The 18517-nt window shown below is 42.1% G+C and overlaps 2 protein-coding genes across 3 annotated transcripts; both read right to left on the bottom strand.

Moving 5' to 3' along the window:
- Positions 1–1082: 1082 nt before the first annotated feature.
- Positions 1083–7246, bottom strand: LOC136686035 (homeobox protein Hox-B7a-like). The gene is made up of 2 exons (XM_066659512.1): positions 6841–7246; positions 1083–2317 (listed from the first exon to the last, which is right to left on the bottom strand). Exons 1-2 carry the CDS (start codon positions 7235–7237, stop codon positions 2049–2051), a joined length of 666 nt encoding a protein of 221 aa, XP_066515609.1. The 5' UTR covers positions 7238–7246; the 3' UTR covers positions 1083–2048.
- Positions 7247–9647: 2401 nt separating this feature from the next.
- LOC136686031 (homeobox protein Hox-B8a) lies at positions 9648–11550 on the bottom strand. Of its 2 annotated transcripts, none has more exons than XM_066659507.1 (2): positions 11127–11550; positions 9648–9964 (listed from the first exon to the last, which is right to left on the bottom strand). In XM_066659507.1, the coding sequence occupies exons 1-2, from the start codon at positions 11548–11550 to the stop codon at positions 9648–9650; spliced, it is 741 nt and encodes a 246-aa protein (XP_066515604.1). The 2 variants fall into 2 exon arrangements, with proteins under 2 accessions (XP_066515604.1, XP_066515605.1); XM_066659508.1 differs by having other exon boundaries at positions 9648–9961.
- Positions 11551–18517: the final 6967 nt, after the last annotated feature.

The following is an 18517-nucleotide window of genomic DNA, read 5'->3' as shown; positions in this document are numbered from 1 at the left end:
TAATGATACAAACCGCTCTGTGTATTGTTACACACTGTTTGGTGTAATTTAATGACTATTTTATTTTGGAAGCCGCTAATTAAAGGGCGTTGTTTTGAGTGAATTCAGTATCAGATCGTGACGCAAGGCCGGATTCGGAAATGGAGAAATCTGCCACCACTTTTAACCACATTCTAAAATCGGTCAAATACGAGCGCGTCCAGTTGAGTTTGGAAAGGAAATGCTTTTCCCTTCTCTCTTTTATTTGTAAACCGAGCGCCCAGTGCTGCCATACGGACTGACCCCTGAAAAGGAGAGACCTGTTTCCCATTCTGCCGACTGGTTTTGTTCTTTTTTATGGCGTTTTCCGGCCTGTTTATTGATGCACTAAACACATTAGTTTACAGCCCCTAATGCAACTGCACTCTTTTGGTCACTTCCTGACATAAGGCTGGTCAGAAAGCAGGAGTGTTTCTAAAAAGAGTGTGGTTCCGTTTGTGACACAAGTCATTTCACATGTGGATCTGTAACACTGTACACACCTGCTGTAAAATAGAGCCGGGAAATTACACATCAATTTTAGAAAACATTTTTTTAATATGAAGGCCTTGTGTAAGACTGGGATCCAATTTCTTTTTCTCTTCAGTAGAGAATTCCTTTTTTATTTTTATTTTTTTATTGACATTTAGAGTCATACAAAGGCTTTGTTAAATATTGTATCATCATTGTTATAGTTTATGTTTTTTTTAAAATGAAACCAGCGCATAATGCTTAATAATGTAATTTTGCAATTAGCGGTTGAACGCATATTAGAATTGTATTGGAAAAATATAATAACAACAATAATAATAATAATAATAATAATAATAATAAACTGTTGTTGCTCCTAATAATATGTTGTTGGTGTGAGAAAAAATAATTAAAATTATATACATTTAAAAAATAAGAAAAGACATAGGAGGAAAATAGAAGAAATGTTGATAAACTGAGGAGAAAGTCGCACTGAGGTTCACCGCGGAATAAAACACAAGAGACGACAACGCAGAAACTAATACTTCCATCACTACATTTTTTTTTTCTTCATTTATTGACACAAATCCTGGCGACACGAAAAAAACATACATCGTATGGTCCACTTTACATCATCAGGAGAAAACCAAACACTGGTTGAAATGAAATGCGGCTTTGAATATGAAAAAAAAAATCAACTGTACATTTAAATACATTAAAGAGCACGGCGAGGAAAACTGCGTTAAAATAGTCACAACATCAAACATTTTGTTGGAGGGATCCCTTTTCCGTTCTTTTACATTTCAGTAACTGGGAGGATTTCTAGCACTGCTTTATTCTAATACACACAGAATGTCGCCCAGTAAACAAGGAACGTCCCTGGACGTTTAAAATAAGTCTAAAAGTAGTCTGTCCGTCAAGGACATATTTTAAACGTCAATGGACGTCCAAATTCCATCTTAATAAGTTAGTTAAGTGGTGACCAATCGATAACGTCAGTGGACGTCCAAAATGCGTTTTATACAAGTAATTTATTTCAGGACCAATTAATAACGTCAATGGACGTCCAAAATACGTCTAATAGTCGTCTTTTCAATGTCTGTGTTTGGACGTCTTTTCAACTTTCATTTTGAATCTTAAGAGAACGTTGATTAGACGGCAGTCATTAGGTTATTTCAACGTTGAATAAACGGCTAAATGTTTACTGGGCGTACAGTTTTAAAGAAAGAACACGCACTTTCTCAGTGCTTTTACGAGTCTAACACAATGGCAAAGCAGGTGGGGACACTTACACATAAAGGGCAGTAAGTTTAGGTAGTACTGTTGGATATACTCTACTCAGTGTATCGCGAGATTAAACGGTAAAAATTGCAGCCTAAAATGAAGGTGGCGAGAAACAACTGAAGCGGTTTAACTGAACTCAGATAGATCTTTTCGAAATAAACATCGGTTCAGTGTATGTATCTGAGTTGAATTAAACCGGGTCGTTTACCTCTCGCTGTAATATTTCAGGGTAAAGAGACTAATCCGTTTTTACAGTGTAAATTATAATTATCTCATTACTCCTCTTCCTCTTCGTCCTCCTCTTCCTCGTCTCCTCTGGTGTGTTCCACGGCTGGAGAGCAGGGGTCCGTTTTCTTGTTCTCCTTCTTCCACTTCATGCGCCGGTTCTGGAACCAGATTTTGATCTGGCGCTCGGACAGACACAGCGCGTGCGCGATCTCCACGCGTCTTCTGCGGGTCAGGTAGCGGTTGAAGTGGAACTCCTTCTCGAGCTCCAGTGTCTGGTAGCGGCTGTAGGTCTGGCGGCCTCGCTTTCTGTCCACACCTGAGGAAGGACACGAGACATTAGCAACAGGCAGGAAAACATGCACGGGACAACAGAGCGCGCGATTAGCTTCAGTGAAGATGATAAATTTACAAATACACAGTAATAATAATAATAATAATACCACATAATACACAATAATTATAATAATCATAGTAATAAACACTTGATTTACAAACTTTTTAACGTACGAGACACAACCCTCACTGTTAGTTGTTATTGTTTTTTGTTCACATGCGCAGTGCGACTATCTTCATTCCCAGTAAACAAGGAACGTCCCTGCACGTTCAAAATAGGTCTAAAAGTAGTCCGTCCGTCAAGGACATATTTTAAACGTCAATGGACGTCCAAAATACATCTTAATAAGTTAGTTAAGTGGTGACCAATAGATAACGTCAGTGGACGTCCAAAATGCGTTTTATACAAGTAATTTATTTCGGGACCAATTAATAACGTCAATGGACGTCCAAAATACGTCTAATAGTCGTCTTTTTAATGTCTGTGTTTGGACGTCTTTTCAACTTTCATTTTCAACCTTAAGAGAACGTTGATTAGACGGCAGTCATTACGTTATTTCTACGTTGAATCAACGGCTAAATGTTTACTGGGTTAGTCTCTAAACTTCAACGAATTTCAACTGTAGCGTTTACTTTGTTTAACTGAACTTCTTCGCTGGTTTTACAACAGTAAAATTACTACATCAGCGCTGTTACTCTCATTCACTCTAAGTAGGTTTGACAAAGATGGTGTTGCTGTAAATACGTGTTCTCGTTTTGTAGAGAACAGAAAGATGGACGCACAAATACAGAGCCACGTGAACCACACCGGGGAGTGGAAAAAAGAAACGCACAAAATCAACGTTATTTCCAGCTGGACGTTACTGCATTTTCATAATTTAAAAAGGCCCTCACAGTCCTTACTGTGGAATGTAAACACACCCAAGACTCTTCCAGTGTTCACGAAAGAAGAAGTGTACACACACGGAACGCGTTCCTTTACAGAGATGAATACTGTTATGATCCAAAGGTTGAAAAGCTGACTCCGTTTTAAAAGTGGATTATTTTTCACCACAGTGGAAGTATTTATATCTTTCCTGGCAACCACATTCATTCATGTGCGTGCGTGCGTGTGTGTGTGTGTGTGTGTGTGTGTGTGTGTGTGTGTGTGAGAGAGAGAGAGAGAGAGAGAGAGAGTTTATAAATACACACAGTCTTGCATCATAATATACATTTTAAAATCAATATCTTCATCTATTTTTATTATTTGCGTTTTGTTTACAATTTTGCTTGTATTTCCTTTTTTAAATAAAAGTAAATAAATAAAGTAAATAAAAAGAAATGTGGTCTGAATTGTCATTCAGGGGCAAAAAATATATATATATTTATATATATTTTTTTTTTTCCTAGATTTTTAACAGTACAGTGCCCGTTTGGTTCTACGCAGCCATTTTACGAGGTGCTTTAAATAACCGTTTACAACATGTTTCCATCGTAGAGAAGCACCATTTAACCATAAAAATATATTTCACAGTTAAACCCTACGTCTCTTTAAAGGAACCTTGAATAATCTTTTTACCAAACGCTGTAAACGTCGTGTTTTTGGAGTCGGATGAGAATTCGGAGGCTGTGTTTATGTGATGTCTCCAATCTCCATTCTTAAATTTACACTGTCCACATGCGATATTTTATCAGAGATATAATATAAGACTAATGCACACGTGACACGTAAGGCTCTGAAAGCTCTGTAGTGAGTAAGTGCGGCTAATCTTAGCCTAATTGCAGATCCAGGAAAGGAACGCAGGAGCAGGAGTCTACCCTTGAATGGAGTGAGCGTAGCGCACACATGGGAGGCACATTCCCGACTGAGGAGAAAACCTCGGAGTTGGGACTTCCTCCCGAACACCAACAAAGTCAACAACGCGCCGGTGTCTTTACACAGAGGCGCCGAAGCGCTCGCGAATCCATCTCAGTAACGGCACCGATTTTGAAAAGAGACTTGTGAAAGAGCATTAAAATCCCCCTCAGTGCCGCGGCTCGGCCCGCGCGCCGATGAGAAGCAGACCGCCTTCCTCCCGTTTCCGCTTCGAGCAGACCGTCGACAAATGGTGTCTGCTTTACGTTTGGGTGCTTTCTGGACGTCTTTTATTGCTCTTCTTGGTCTCCGTCCGTATGTCCGTCTCTGGCGACGTGTGACGGTCTGTGATAAGCTCAACTGGCCTCAAATCAAACCCTGAAAACAGAGGGACGAAAACGAAAGAGGAAAGAGTGAGAGAGAAAGGAAAAGAAGGGTGTGCTTGTGAGTGAAATTCCCTGCGGTGGAGCTGTGTCCTCTTTAAAACCGAGTGACATATTTGCTGTGTTCGTGTCTCAGAAGAACACCCTTTTAGGCTGAAAACAAAGGCGGGCGTTGTGCTCAAGAATGCTGTTGGAGAAAATTGGAAAGTGTGTGTGTGTGTGTGTGACAGAGAGAGAGAGAGAGAGAAAGAGAGAGAGAGAAGAAAGGTAAAGTCCATCTTAAAGTAATGTGGCGTATATTCCATCTATTATTTGGTCATTTAAAATTTCTATCAAAATAATAGCAATTAAGCGGAAGTGTTTTTTGGGAAATGTGGAGTTTACCGAGTGTGTATTTCCATACATAACAATGATAAATATAAGGGGCTTGGTATGTACAATGATATTGTTGTAGATATTATTATAAGCAATATATAATACGTAAATCAACTCCTATATTCACACAAATCATCCTTTATGCCTTCAAACTAACCTTAGTGCAGCCATGGCCTTTACCACGGGATCATGGGAAGGGCGGCTGTGTTTGGCTGCAACATTAGCAAAAGCTACAAGTCCCTGTCAATTTACTTGTATGTCATCTCTCTCTCTCTCTCTCTCTCTCTCTCTCTCTCTCTCTCTCTCTCTCTCTCTCTCTCTCTTTCTTAGAATTGTATACAGCTGTCAATCGCTTTTATAGCGTACTGTATATGTTCAATTTAACAGTGTTATAAACAACATTTGGCTTATCGTGAATAATCTAATTAGCAGAACCGAAGAAAATAGCCATCAAATATTTGTTTGTCTCAGAGTGGGACAGAGTTTACTACTTTTGAGCTTTCGTTTTATGGAGCGCGTCTCGACTAAATCATGCTTGAAATTGAAACTCGATTTATGAAGTCAAAGAGTTGCTATTATTAACGACACAGCAATAGGTAGCTGCCTGCACAGCGCTGGGAGATATGCATGGGCTGGAATTGGAGGTGCGCACGTGTCATGCTATGATATTAACAGCATACACACATCTGTAAAGGCCAGGGGGATTTATGTTCTTCAATCAAGCAGGGCGTATACCTACCTGCTAGTAAATGTCACGGGCCTCGCTAATGAGGAGGTGTCTATTTCCAAACTATTTACACTGTTGTGTTTCTGCGCTTGGGGCGAACAAGACGATGAGTGTGTGGGGTTGACAGTGGACTGATACCAACTTTAGCGTAGCGTATGGAGTGCCGTTCGAGTGCTTACAGGAATAATTAAACAACAACAAACAACAGAAACCACTAAGGGCACTTTTCAATTAGGCACCCCACCCACCCCCCAACCCCCCAACCCCCCAACCCAGACAGGGCACGGAGAAGAGGTTAGCTTAGGGGAAGTGAAGAAAACGAGAGTTTATGTGACGCAGATTCGAGCAAGTGATTAGAGTAGGATGCCTTATCAAGAGCACGCGCGCGCACACTCACACACTCGATGTAATTCCGCAGGCCAACGTTACATGCTTACATCAAGTGTAATTCTACGCGATTCATCATACTCGTAATGTATCAAATTTCCTGACAGATCTGAAGCCCCAAGTTCGCCACATTCAGACACAAATCAAAGCCGCGAGAGCCCCTCCACAACATCCCGGTGAAGACGCCATCGAGCATTGATTTAGGCTTTTAATTCAAAGCAATTAAACATTTGAAATTAACCGCATTCTAATTGTGACGTCAAATCCCTCCACCTTATTGTTACTCGGCGAAGGAAAACGTGACCAATCACCGATCTCAGTAAACAGTCACTGAACTGAAAGACCCTTACGATGTTATTTAAAGGTTCTCCAGTTGCACATTTGTTTTTCGTATGGAATATTGCTCGGTTGGTCTGGGAACACCGCCCAGTCAGACGTGCCTTTGTAAACAACACCAAGAAGTTAGTCCTAATAGCCAGCCGTGGTATTTCCGAATGCTAAAGCAGCGGCGCCCCCCACGCCCCCCACTAGCCCCCATCTCTCCTTTACAGCACAGCACTGTCTTGTGCGGTTTTTAGGGGTCTTCACTCGTGGTTTTATTGAGGTCGTATAGCCATAAAAGCGCAGGCAACAGCGTCAGGCGGAGTTCAGGAAGTTTCTCTGGCCACTTCGCCATGCCACGGTTAAAGAGAGTCCTTTGTAATCATTTGGTCGCCCCCGCTGTACCCCCTCCCCAGCTCCTTTCGCCATAGACACACAATCACACGAGCCCTGGTTTTAGTAACGTAACTCCTACAGACCTGTGCTTCTCATCCACGGGTATATCCGCAGGTTATCATCGCCGCGCTGGTGGCAGCTCCGTTGCTCGTCTTTGCCGCAGTTGCTTCTGGAACTGTCGCACATCACGCTCAGACTCTGGGGCTCAAAGGGCGAGGCGTGCGCGCTCAGTGCGCCGGCGCTCAGTCCATAGGCGGCGGGGAACATGCCCTGGCTCGGGGCGCTGTTAGCGCACAAACTCGGCGCAGAGGCGGAGGGAGAAGAGCTGGAGGTAGAGAACGGCGAGCCATAGGCGCTGGCCCGAGGTGAACTGGACGAGAAGGCGCAAGAAGTTTGCTCGGGAAACACTCCAGCCGGGAAGACCGAACTCGCCGCTTGGTACTGGGACAGAAACGCGTTGGCATAATACAGTGAACTCATAATTTTGGGTGGGGGGGGCTTACTGCCTGTTTTTACGAGGTCCGATGATATATTATAGAATTACAGTCTAGATTTACACCAAAAAATCAGCCCGCTTCCAAACAGACCACGTGACCACCGGCACGTGACGGCCAGCTCTCCAATGAGTCGCCAGACTTCCCCCAGCTCTGTCTGTCTGATGTGGACTGCACACCGCTGGCCGTCCTCCGTTAAATTATTCACGTCCAGACAAGGATAACTACATTCAACAGAAAGGCAGAGTGGAACACAAAAATCGAAGGAGCCCTGAGTAGCCCACGTCCGTGTAATCACCTGATGCAGTGTCCAGCGATAAAACACCCAGAAAGTGTGTAAATATATGAGAGCAGCCTGCCTCAGATTTAGGGGGTTGGGAGAGAACCACACAAATAACAAAAAACCCATTTACTCCCGTATCGATTTCGGACACTGTACATATCTCACCACCGCGTGTCCCCCAACGTCATCGCCGGGGTCTCTACTGTGTACACGGAGGCGCGCCTGTTTAGAAGCCCCTATAAGGCACAATGGCTCAGGCCCTTACTTGAAGGAAGTTTCTGCTTCAGAGCATCCCTATAGACGCAGTAATCACCACCAGTGAGCCATTTCCACGGCGACGGATTGGCTTTAGTGCACTGGAAGCACCTTTTTTTTTGCCCACCAGCTTCCACCGTTGTCTAGACCTCAAGTGTGTACTGCTGAATGCAGAAGTTTGGGTTGGTTCTTCCAAGAGAAAACAAGCAGGCTTCCTCCATAAAGTTTAACAGTTTAACAACCAAGATATGAACTATTGCGCCAATATTTTTGGCTGATTTATTTCCGGTGCGTTTTTTCAGTCGTTAAATTAAATAATAATAAATAAAAATACATTTAAAAATGTGCACATGACATTTTCAATGGACTACGAAAATCAGCTGGGCCTGGGGTGTCCAAACCTCTGAATGTGTGTGTGTGTGTGTGTGTGTGTGTGTGTGGTTGTGGCTGTCTGCTTTTCTTGGCGCTTGCAGCACTTCTCTAAATGTTTAAGAGAGCATCACAGCGCTGAGCCAACATTTCACCTGATCTAACGGGGCATCCTCACAATCATCCGCCCTCATTTCTTCGCTAAACAGACCGCAGTGCTGGGCTTGGTGTGGACTAATGTGTACTCTAGATATTAATCTGAGCGCCTAAAGCGTCTGCAAGTTTTAGATCTGCCAAAATAGTTATGAGGCGTTTGAACTGTGGTTCAACAAGAGATCCCACTCCTGCTTAACACACAACTAACGCTGTAAATCCTCAACTCAATCCCACTTTATGAGCAGTGCGGGGGGGGGCTCACGTCTTCGGCGCCGTTTATCACCCAGTATTAAGGTTTCCAAACTTTCAGTACACTTTTATGTTTAGAGTAGACCAGCGTCTGTAACGTGGAGGCCTAGAGAGAGCAGTGAGTGCTGGCTGTACCTCGCATGCAACAAAGCAGAGAAAAACAAGCGTGGTCATGGATTCTCGCGTGTAAACTTTATTGTGCCCACTTTTTTTTTTTTTTTTTTTTTTTTTTTTTTTTTTTTTTTATCGCCCTCTTCCAGGTTTAGACAATAGAACAAAGTGATGAAGAACAATGAAAGCATATCGTCAAGTTCCCAAGAACCAATTCACGAATACAGTACAAAAAATCTGTTTCACAGTAAACAATGGGTCACATGACAACCTTTTTTATTTTTTTTATGTTTATTTCCTTTTTATTTGTGTATTTACTTATTTATTTATTTTAAATCCACTGTGCGCATGCTTTAACCCAAGAAAGGAAGACGAAAAAAAAAAAAAAAAACAACAAAAAAAAAACACCATCAATCTGAGAGAAACCTAAAGGGAAGTGTAAAAAGATCCTACGGCATAAATAGGCAGTTTCATGTTGTTGGAAGTCATTAATCGCTACGTCATCATCATACTCGTCATCATCGTCATCATCATCATAACATATAAGTGAGAACAGTTAAAAGTGCACCATTTAACTTAAGAACTATACAGCTGCCAAAGGTAATTGTTAATGTCAAAATTCCTAACAATAGAAACTGAGCTTTGTTTCACAATAATTATTCCACGAAGAAAGGAGGCTAGTTTACACAATGCGCCTACTCTCTGAACATTAGGTCAAAGGAAACAAACAAACAAACAAACAAACAAAAACGTAGAAATGCTTCATGTCGTTCGTCATCATAAAGTTCGGTGGTCGCGTGTTAGATTAGGGTCCTTCTTTTCCGCCACCATCGTTCAACTTCCCATCGACTGAAATATGTAACGACCCGGCGCAGACTGGAGAGTCTATCCGACAGAAACCCTCTTTCCGTGTCCGTTTCTTTACTTAAATATAGCTCTTGCTTAGCTCTCCTGATTTGCTGCGTGGCCTCCACTACATTTGTTTCGGCTTCTCGCAGTCTTCGGACGCTGATTGGGAGCCGGACGCCTGCTCTTTCTCCCGCTTCTCCTTCTCGATCGCCTCCTGCTCGGACTTACTGCTGGGGAACTTGTCCTTGTTGTTCTCCTTTTTCCATTTCATGCGTCGGTTCTGGAACCAGATCTTGACCTGGCGCTCGGTCAGTCCTAAGGCGTGCGACACCTCGATGCGCCGCTTGCGGGTCAGGTACGGGTTGAAGAGGAACTCCTTCTCCAGTTCCAGGGTCTGGTAGCGGCTGTAGGTCTGGCGGCCTCGCCTGCGTCCGGCAGCTACTGGCAAAAACAAGGTCAAACACGTTAGACAGGCTCCAGGAAGTGCGCGAGATACCTGAGGTTTTTTTAAAAAAAGACTGTAGCATATACAGTGTCATTTATTATTAATAATATTATCATCATCATTAGTCTAGTAGTAGTAGTATTTCATATTTAATGTTTACAGAACTACAGAGTATAAAAAACCACATCCATTCAGATAATAAACCCTTGAAGGACCCCTCTTTAGGGTGAAGGCTCATGGTGGACCACCGCAGAGCTGAGAAGGAAATGATGAAATATTGTTCCATGATTATCCACTAATAGGGACATCAGAACTCACAGCACTGCTGTCAGCAGCCTACATCTAAACAGGGTCCTTCAGGGGTTCTTACCCAAAGCTGTGGTTCCCAAACCACAATTTAGCAGCATCAACTGTTTAATGGACCCTAGAAAACCTTGCTGTAAAGAAGTGCTTTTTAAGAAAAGCAAGAAAGAGTGTTTCACTGTTACAGAACGAGGCGAGTTTAGAGAAGTCCTTTTTTTCCTAGGGGTCCCTCGGTGGTGTTTAAAAAGTCTTATTCGGATGTTTAGCTAATCCACTGTACACGTGCACGCACATTATGGGTTTATGAGCGGGCTTATGGCTGACCACCAGAGGCTTAACACAGTGGTGAACTAGAATCCGTGTGAACTTCAATGTAAACGTTTCAAACGTTTGAATGTTGTTACACGACGCTACAGATGTGCAGCGCAGTAAAGTGTGTGAAGTGACCACCCTGTAGTGAAATAAGCCTCGACATCACTGTAAGTCGTAAAAAAAAAAGCTCCACTAAAACTTTGAGTGGGGTGAGAAGTGAAAGATCAGCTGTAGGCCAGAGTCTCACACATGGGTCTGGAAGAGGAAAGAAGAATGCCCTCGTTCCCTCCGATCCTTTTCTATAGCAGGGTCATTAAACTGTAAAGTGATTCACAAGTTTTGGACACCATAAAACAATAAAAAAACCCTCCTCGAGCTATTGTGTCACCCAACACACACACACACACACACACACACGCAAACACACACACACAGGAAATGCGGCTCCCAGACTACTGAGTAGCCCTGGGAGTTGTGGGCCAGCTAAATTTGATCCCAAACACCAGCGCAGCAGCACGAGGGACTTGGCCGTAGAAAGCTCACCTTGCGGCCGCATCCAGGGAAACAGCTGCGTGGGGGACGGGCTCTGCTCCGTGTTGTCCGTCTCGTCGCCGATGCCTCCCGCGGCCAGTTTGCAGTCGCTGTACTGGACCAGGTCCGCGTCCTGCGCGCCGAACAGCGTTTGCCTTTGCAGAGCGTCGTAGCCGTAGAAATTACCCGGCTCCCCGTGACATGTGACGGCGCACGGGCTTTGCTGGTACGGCGCGGCGGAGAGCGTGGACGCGCCGTGGTGATAGAACTCCTGGATCTGCGGCGCGTGCTGGAAAGTTGCCCCGGTGCCGGGACCGTACACGACGGTGGGTCTAGTCCCCAGATCCTGCGCAAAACCGCACTCGTAGTAATTGGGACGTAAGGACTCTCCACTTTTGTATTTGGAGAAGAGGGAGTTGACAAAATAGGAGCTCATCTTTTTGTTGTTGTTGTTGTTGTTGTGTTCTGCAGTCGATGTTTGTTGTTGGAGGGGCTTGTTGTTGATTTTTTTTTATTGCATGTGTCTGTGTGTTCGACGGTTCTGAAGCCCAAACGCCACAATTCCCAATCACTCGTGTTTGTACACCTCGTTGTGAACAAGCTACAGCTATTCAGCTTCCACTGATAAGGCGCCGCTCGCTCAGGAGATCCAGCATCACAATCCCGGCGCGGGGAGCCACTTCCCGAACACTTTTCTGTGATTTACTCCGCCGCAAACGACTTGTTTCATATTTCGCTGCGTCCTTTCACGACCATTTGCATCTATTATCGAGCGTTCTTTCCATTGGCTTCCTCTCGTCCCCCACACGACCACCGCTCTGCGCGCTTCTGATATAGAGGGAGTGGGGAGAATGAAAAAGAGAGTAAAAGAGAAAGGGAGAGGGTTACGGTGGGGAGCGAGGGAGCAGGAGAGAGAGAGAGAGAGCGCGCGCGCGAGAGAGAGAGAGTAAGGGGGGCTATGGGAGAGAGGAGGGGAGAATATGCCCATTAATATATTCAAGCGGGTAAGTTAATGAGAAATCTGCCGCTTTGCATCAGATCAAATACACAGCCTCCACCCTCCCCTTCCCAACTCACCCACTCCAAACCACACGGGCGAAGAGGGCTTTGGTTTTTGGTGGATGTTGATCACACACCAACTAAAATACTACGATTTTAATCATTTATATCCAAGACCCCTACCACAGGCGGGGGCCCCCTTCGTCCAAAATGTCAGCCGGGGTCCGAACAGCACAGGTCCACGGTTTAATTGCTGCCGCTTTTAACAAGTTCCATAAACCCAGTGGTCTTCCTTAAACGACTCAGAGCATCCTCTGCGACGGCTGCAATAACAGAAACAAGCCAGCCGCGTGTAACGTTTTGATCAACTTGTTTTGTGTACATATGATATTTATAAAGGCGTTAAGACGCAGAGAAATGAAGTGCACACAGCAGGAGTAATGGGGAACGTGCCTGTAAACGGTTGAACACACTATACAGCGCAATAAACGCCTCGCCTGTTTATTGTTTACATCGTGCATCAAAAAGAGCCGTTAGGGGGTTTATGAGATCCCGCGGCCGGAGCCGTAAACGCTGCGCTCGGCCTAATTTCTCCAGAGCAGACACGCTGAAGTATTTCATTGTCATTTTTTGCTCTATTTTCCATGCGGTCACGGCACGTGCAGAAGAGGACGATCTTAAATGAACCCTCAAAAAATAAAATAATAATAATAATAAAAAAACTTGTTGATGTCGTCATAAAGAGCAGACAATTAAAAAAAAAACTAGCGCACATTACGAGGAAAGTGAAAGAACAAGGCAAAAGTAATTTTTGCAATTTTTTTTTCTCATTTCAAACGACCAGTGTGTGATGAGCGAAATGGCGGAGTGACAAAAGAAAGGCAAAGTTTCCTCGTGTCCTTTGACTTGGACGGATATTATCGTCACTGTTAGATATTAATATAATTCATTAAAATAAATTCTTACACCCAAAAATTAATATATCACTGCTTATGAAGATGAATATAACGGAGAGGACAAAGGGCGAGGACCTCACGGTGTGTTTGATGTTGTTGTATGTTTCTGCACGAGTCAGAGAAAAATCAGGGTAATATCATATTTATTTAAAAAATAAAAATTTATTAAAAAAATAAACAGACAATAATGGCGACTGTAAAACGAGAATTCGTGTGGTTTACTGGAATATTTAATGAAAATCACAGCTTTTTACAACGACATTAAACTAGCAACCCTCTCCCTTCCTTTCTATAATTGAAGGAAGATGGAAAGATGGAAATCCCACCTTGGCCCATTGTTATAAACGTCATATTTATTTTCTGAACCTCCTTCTGTTTGGTTTGTTTTTTCTTCTATATTTTATATAATCCTTGTACAACCCAATTCAAATAAAAACATATATAAATTCAGAAGTGTCTTGTTTTATTTCCGGGTTTAGAGAATCAGTGATCACGTTATTCCTCAGGTAACTCTCATAGAAGTCGTTTGCTCTTATTGTGAAGTACACGAATGAAAAAGAGACCAAACGGACGACGTATATCTCGAGAAAAATCCTAAGCCTCATACATTTTATGTACAAACGAAAATTAGGGCTTTGATACAAAAACGTTACGTTTAACGCAAATCTACCGTTCTTCCGTAAATAAAAACGAAACGTTCCTCTTCTCCAGTGTGAGACAGACAGTAGCTCTTGCCCCAGTTTTAATCAAGTGGAAAGCAGCTCTCCATCGTCTAAGAGAATAGGAATAAGCAGTGCTCCGGGTTTGTTTGGTGGAGCAACATTGCCATCATGTGGTCACTTTGTGTTACATCATGAGGAAACGAACCCTCTGTGGGACGGAAGTGCAAGACCTAATGGTTCTATAAACAACAGACATAAAGCCGAAACGAGCGCATTAACAGCTCCGTAAGTGCAAATCCACTCATGTAAGAGCCGGAGTAATTATTTTTAATTCTCCATAACAAGGAATCCAGTTTAAACTCTAACGTATCTGTCCGGTACCATGTTCAAACCTTCAACCTAAAAATCCAATGAGAAAAGCTGCTCCTTACGTTTATATACAATATACTTTTTTATAGTTTGACAGTCTGTTTTTTAATTGTGAGGTCTTTTATTATTATTATTATTATTATTATTATTATTATTATTATTATTATTATTATAACATACTCAAATATAGTGGCCCAGTTGTTTTTTATGCTTTGTTTGGAAAGCAAATCCACAATTCCCACATGTAAACTTCAGCTTATTTTAAATGTAAAATGTAAAATTCTGGCTCGTAATTTGCAGTTTATATTTGTTTTAGATTTTAAATTTAAATTTACAAAAATATTTCTCTCATTGTCCTTTCAACAGCTTTTATTGTGATGGCAATTATTTCCTAAAAGTCTGTCTGATTAATCAAACAAAGCAAAATGCGTTCAAATTTTTTAAATAGTAAGACAATTTTCTACGCTACACTTTTTAATTATTATATATATTTATACACACACAGTCTGAATAAAATAAGACCAAAATAATACCATCATTTCACGGTATGAGAAATGTTCTGAAAAAAAAAATTAGAAATATATTAATTTTTGAATCAATGTTAAAATGTTTTTATTTGAAATGCTACAAGTTTAAACATTTATTTATTTTTTTCACATTTTCTAAATAGAAGTAAAATTCGCTCGTATGTGCATTAACAGATTATAAAATTTAAAAGTGAATTAGACATAGTTTAGTATCCGCAGTCTACGCCTTAGTCACGTCCCCCCCCGGTATTTAGTAAAACGCCAGAGTTTACTAATCGTGATTAAAAAGAATCCATTTGCCTTGAGATGAGTATTGGACAGTAGTCCTTCTGCTGAGGAGAAACCCTGCTCGTGATAATGCTGGGGTGTTAGCGGTGACAAAGCTCGCGACGAAAATAACGTGGCACTCTAGTGCGTAAACACCAATTACCCCAGTGTGCTTTTAAGCCGGGTGTGTTGGTGAGGCCTAAATGTATAATGCGCCTCGGTTGTTGTTGTTACTGCCGCTGGAAACTGAACGACCTTTCTTTTCAGTTTCTCCGAGGAATGCGATGGTGGGCTGAATTGGAGAGGACGCGCATTTTGAGCGAGAGAAAAGCTGTTCTTTAGCAACCGTCCTTTGTATCAGTGCGCACCGCGGCCCAATCGGATGTGAGGCCACAAAATGGAGGAGTCGAGCTCGGTCGCGAGAGCTGTAAACAAATTAAGGGTGGTCATCCCAGACGTCTCGCCAGAGATCCTCTTTTTTTGTGTCAGTTTATGGCCCCCACTATAAGACGGCTGTGGTGCGCTCGGAAATGGAACAAAGTGTGGGCTCGAGCTCTCATCTGGAAGTCCAGACCTCAGCGCTCGCGGCCCCCTACTCAGCTAGGAATCCGCAGATCTTAACAACAAACGCCGCCAACAATAAAACGGCAAACGCAAGAGAAAGGAGCTCGGTATAAAACAAGTCCAGGGTCCAGAAACTCGTCCAAATCGTGGTGCCAAACTGTTATTAGGAATTCAAAGATTTTTTTGCTCTCATTTTCGCGCGAAGTATTTGCTTTACAGCCGTTTAGTTCTTAACCTTCAGAAATGTATACCCTATAAAGTTTTATTGCAGTCATATTATTTTATTGCGGCACACTGAATTGAATTTTCTTTCTCTTTTTTATGACGCCCCACTTCCCATTCCCTCCTCCAAAGTGCGAGCGCACATCCTTTCTAGCAGTTTGTTTCCTTTCAAAACATCCAACAGAAAGCAACAAAACACAGGTGTGCCGAGTCCAGTCTAAACGTAACCCTACGGTAACTACGCGCAGAAACCCGAACACCGCCGGTCAAACGAAACAAACGTAAATATTATTCTAAACCTTCCCAATTTACTGCACGCTTTCTATTGTGTGGCTGAGATCAGGATACTGCAAATACACGTTATAAAATACCAACCGTGCCATGATCGTACGCAAACCACTGTTTATATTAAACATAGCGAAGAAATTATAATCGAATAATAATATACGTAGAAACGTGTACTCTGCAGAAGTGGTTTGTGATTTTTCATTCTAAAAACCATTAGCCAGAGATGTCTAAACATTTGCAGGCGACTGTTTGTGTGGATTAATATCTGAATGTAAGCCTTTGCTCGCATTAGAAGAACAGAAAAAGATTAGAGCGTTAAGTGATAGTAAATACTGGCCCAAAAACACATCTGTGGGCCAGGGCTATTGGCTCTGTCTTCAAAACAAGAAACGGTTAATTGGTACAGTGTGTGGTAGGTTGCGGTATCTTTGTTTGAGAGCTCTTCATTTGCTGCTGTTGTTTTTAAAGCTGCTAGTGGCTACTGCCTTATGAAATATCTTAATGGCTATGTTTAATGTTTACTGTTTATGAAAAGAATATAAACACTGACACACGTTGAAAAGAGGGTTAATGGGGGTTTTCTGCAGCAGCCGAAATAAAGGCGTATTTTTTTTATTATTATTTATTTGTTATTTTTTTAATTCAGAAAAACATTGAAAACTCACATTAATGTTAATGCTTTAGATTGATTTTTTTGTTTGTTTGTGTTCTACATTAACACCGGTCTAGCTTATATCTAGGAGAGGGACTATTATGGTATGTGCATCAGCAGGGATGGCTTAGATTGACATCGTTTTTAAACACTGCCTGATGTCCCCCCCCCCCCCCCCCCAATCAGTTCAGAAAGTAGTCCTCCACAATCTCTTCAGTTGTCCACATATGACACGCACGTTCCCCTCTTCCTCAATGCGAGACAAATGCTCCGGCGCACGAGAACATATTTTTAACACATGCCCCTCGTTACAGCTCAAAATGAATGTGGTACTGAAAAGTACAGAGCATTTCTCTCCGACATGAAGAGGATGAGGGCACTTGAGGATAAGCGCTGATTTACTTCGAGTTACAGGGGGGACGTTTGCATTTGGGCTACACTGGAAATAGTGGTCCCTCTTCGTAAACACGGCTGTTTTAGGCGGCGGGGTTGTTGTTTTTTTTTATTTCAACGTAAAAATTCACGACATGCCGGTGAATGCTAAACGCACACATTGAGGATATCCACACACTGCTATAGATATATTGAAGGGACGTTGGGGAACATGCATAAATGGCGTATACGCTGAGCTATAGGCTGCTGCTGCTGCTGTATTCATTCAGTAGAGTGTTAGAAACAGGGATGAGTTATAGCAGTCGGTAACATGGCTGTTTCTTTGTAAATAATAATAATAAAAATAATAACAAAATACATATGCAGTGATTAGATCGTAGACACAGCAATGACAAATACTCAGATAGTGTTCTATGTAAACTTTTAATACGAGTCCAGCATCTGCCGTGCCATCGCACAGAGAGAGAACATAACAGGAGCAGGATTTTACAAAAAGAGCTTTGAGATACATGGCTGAAAGGGCGTTTCACTGAGGTTTTCAAATTCCAGGGGCACTGGTGAATTTCTATCATATATATGATGCCATAAATGAAGGGAAAGCAAAAGAGGAGCAGCATGCCAAAGGAAAAGTGTATGCGTGTGTGTGTGTGTGTGTGTGTGTGTGTGTGTGTGTGTAAGATTGTAACACACTTTCGCAGAGGGGTCGGTTAATGGTGTCTCACACTCCAAAGATACATTTGAAAGTTGCAGACAGACGTGCACGCGACTCCAAAACAGTCCAGGCATTTTTAGTTCGACAGAAAAGAGACAAATGCAAACGTGTTTGGGAAATCTTCCCCAGATTTCTTTGCACAGGCAAAGCAATACAAGGTCGAGCAAACAATATCGGAACATAGTAGTTATCTCTGACAACACAAATAGACAACAACATGTAAACAGTATCAGAAAGAGCACGTCTACCTGCTTCTTCAAGTAAGAGATCTCTTAAAAGCTCATCCCAATTTAATACAATGTAAAACGCATTCCACCAAAAGAAACCAAAACATCGTATTTACAATAAATTAGAATTAACATACTAACACTACACATGAAAGAACTTTCAATTTTACTAGCTACTTTGTTTTAAAAAAAATTAAAATCACGTAAGAGGGTAACTAAACCTATCTACAAGTCATGCGCTATGTAATGTATGTAAACATTTACACACCTAAATGCGACGAAACGTGTATTGATATTGTGAGTTGATATCGTTATTAACTGCCGAATTATATTATCACTGTAGAGCTAGCCTCACATGCGCACGATCAGCAGATAAAGGCTGTAAGTCGGTCCGTCTATGACGTCATCACGGGGTAACGTTTCAAATCGTGGCGTGTATTTTGAAGTTGACTACTCTTTCCTTTAACAAAAAGTTTTCATTACACAATTTAGATTACATTACGGCTTTTTTACGCTAATGTTTGACCCAAAAAAATGACATCAATAATTCAGTGTAACTGAGCAA

Source organism: Hoplias malabaricus, unplaced genomic scaffold, assembly GCF_029633855.1.
Source record: "Hoplias malabaricus isolate fHopMal1 unplaced genomic scaffold, fHopMal1.hap1 H_2, whole genome shotgun sequence".
NCBI lineage: Eukaryota > Metazoa > Chordata > Actinopteri > Characiformes > Erythrinidae > Hoplias > Hoplias malabaricus.
Note: the sequence above shows the minus strand (reverse complement) of the source record. Positions and strands in the feature narration are given on the sequence as shown.

What these genes read in the sequence shown, in the direction of transcription:
- LOC136686035 (XM_066659512.1), bottom strand. Translation starts at nt 7,237, where the DNA reads ATGAGTTCACTGTATTATGCCAACGCGTTTCTGTCCCAGTACCAAGCG. An exon ending in CCCGTGGATGAGAAGCACAG is followed by an intron (nt 2,318 to 6,840) that starts GTCTGTAGGAGT and finishes GTCCTTCCTCAG; the next exon opens with GTGTGGACAGAAAGCGAGGC.
- LOC136686031 (XM_066659507.1), bottom strand. Translation starts at nt 11,550, where the DNA reads ATGAGCTCCTATTTTGTCAACTCCCTCTTCTCCAAATACAAAAGTGGA. An exon ending in TCCCTGGATGCGGCCGCAAG is followed by an intron (nt 9,965 to 11,126) that starts GTGAGCTTTCTA and finishes TGTTTTTGCCAG; the next exon opens with TAGCTGCCGGACGCAGGCGA.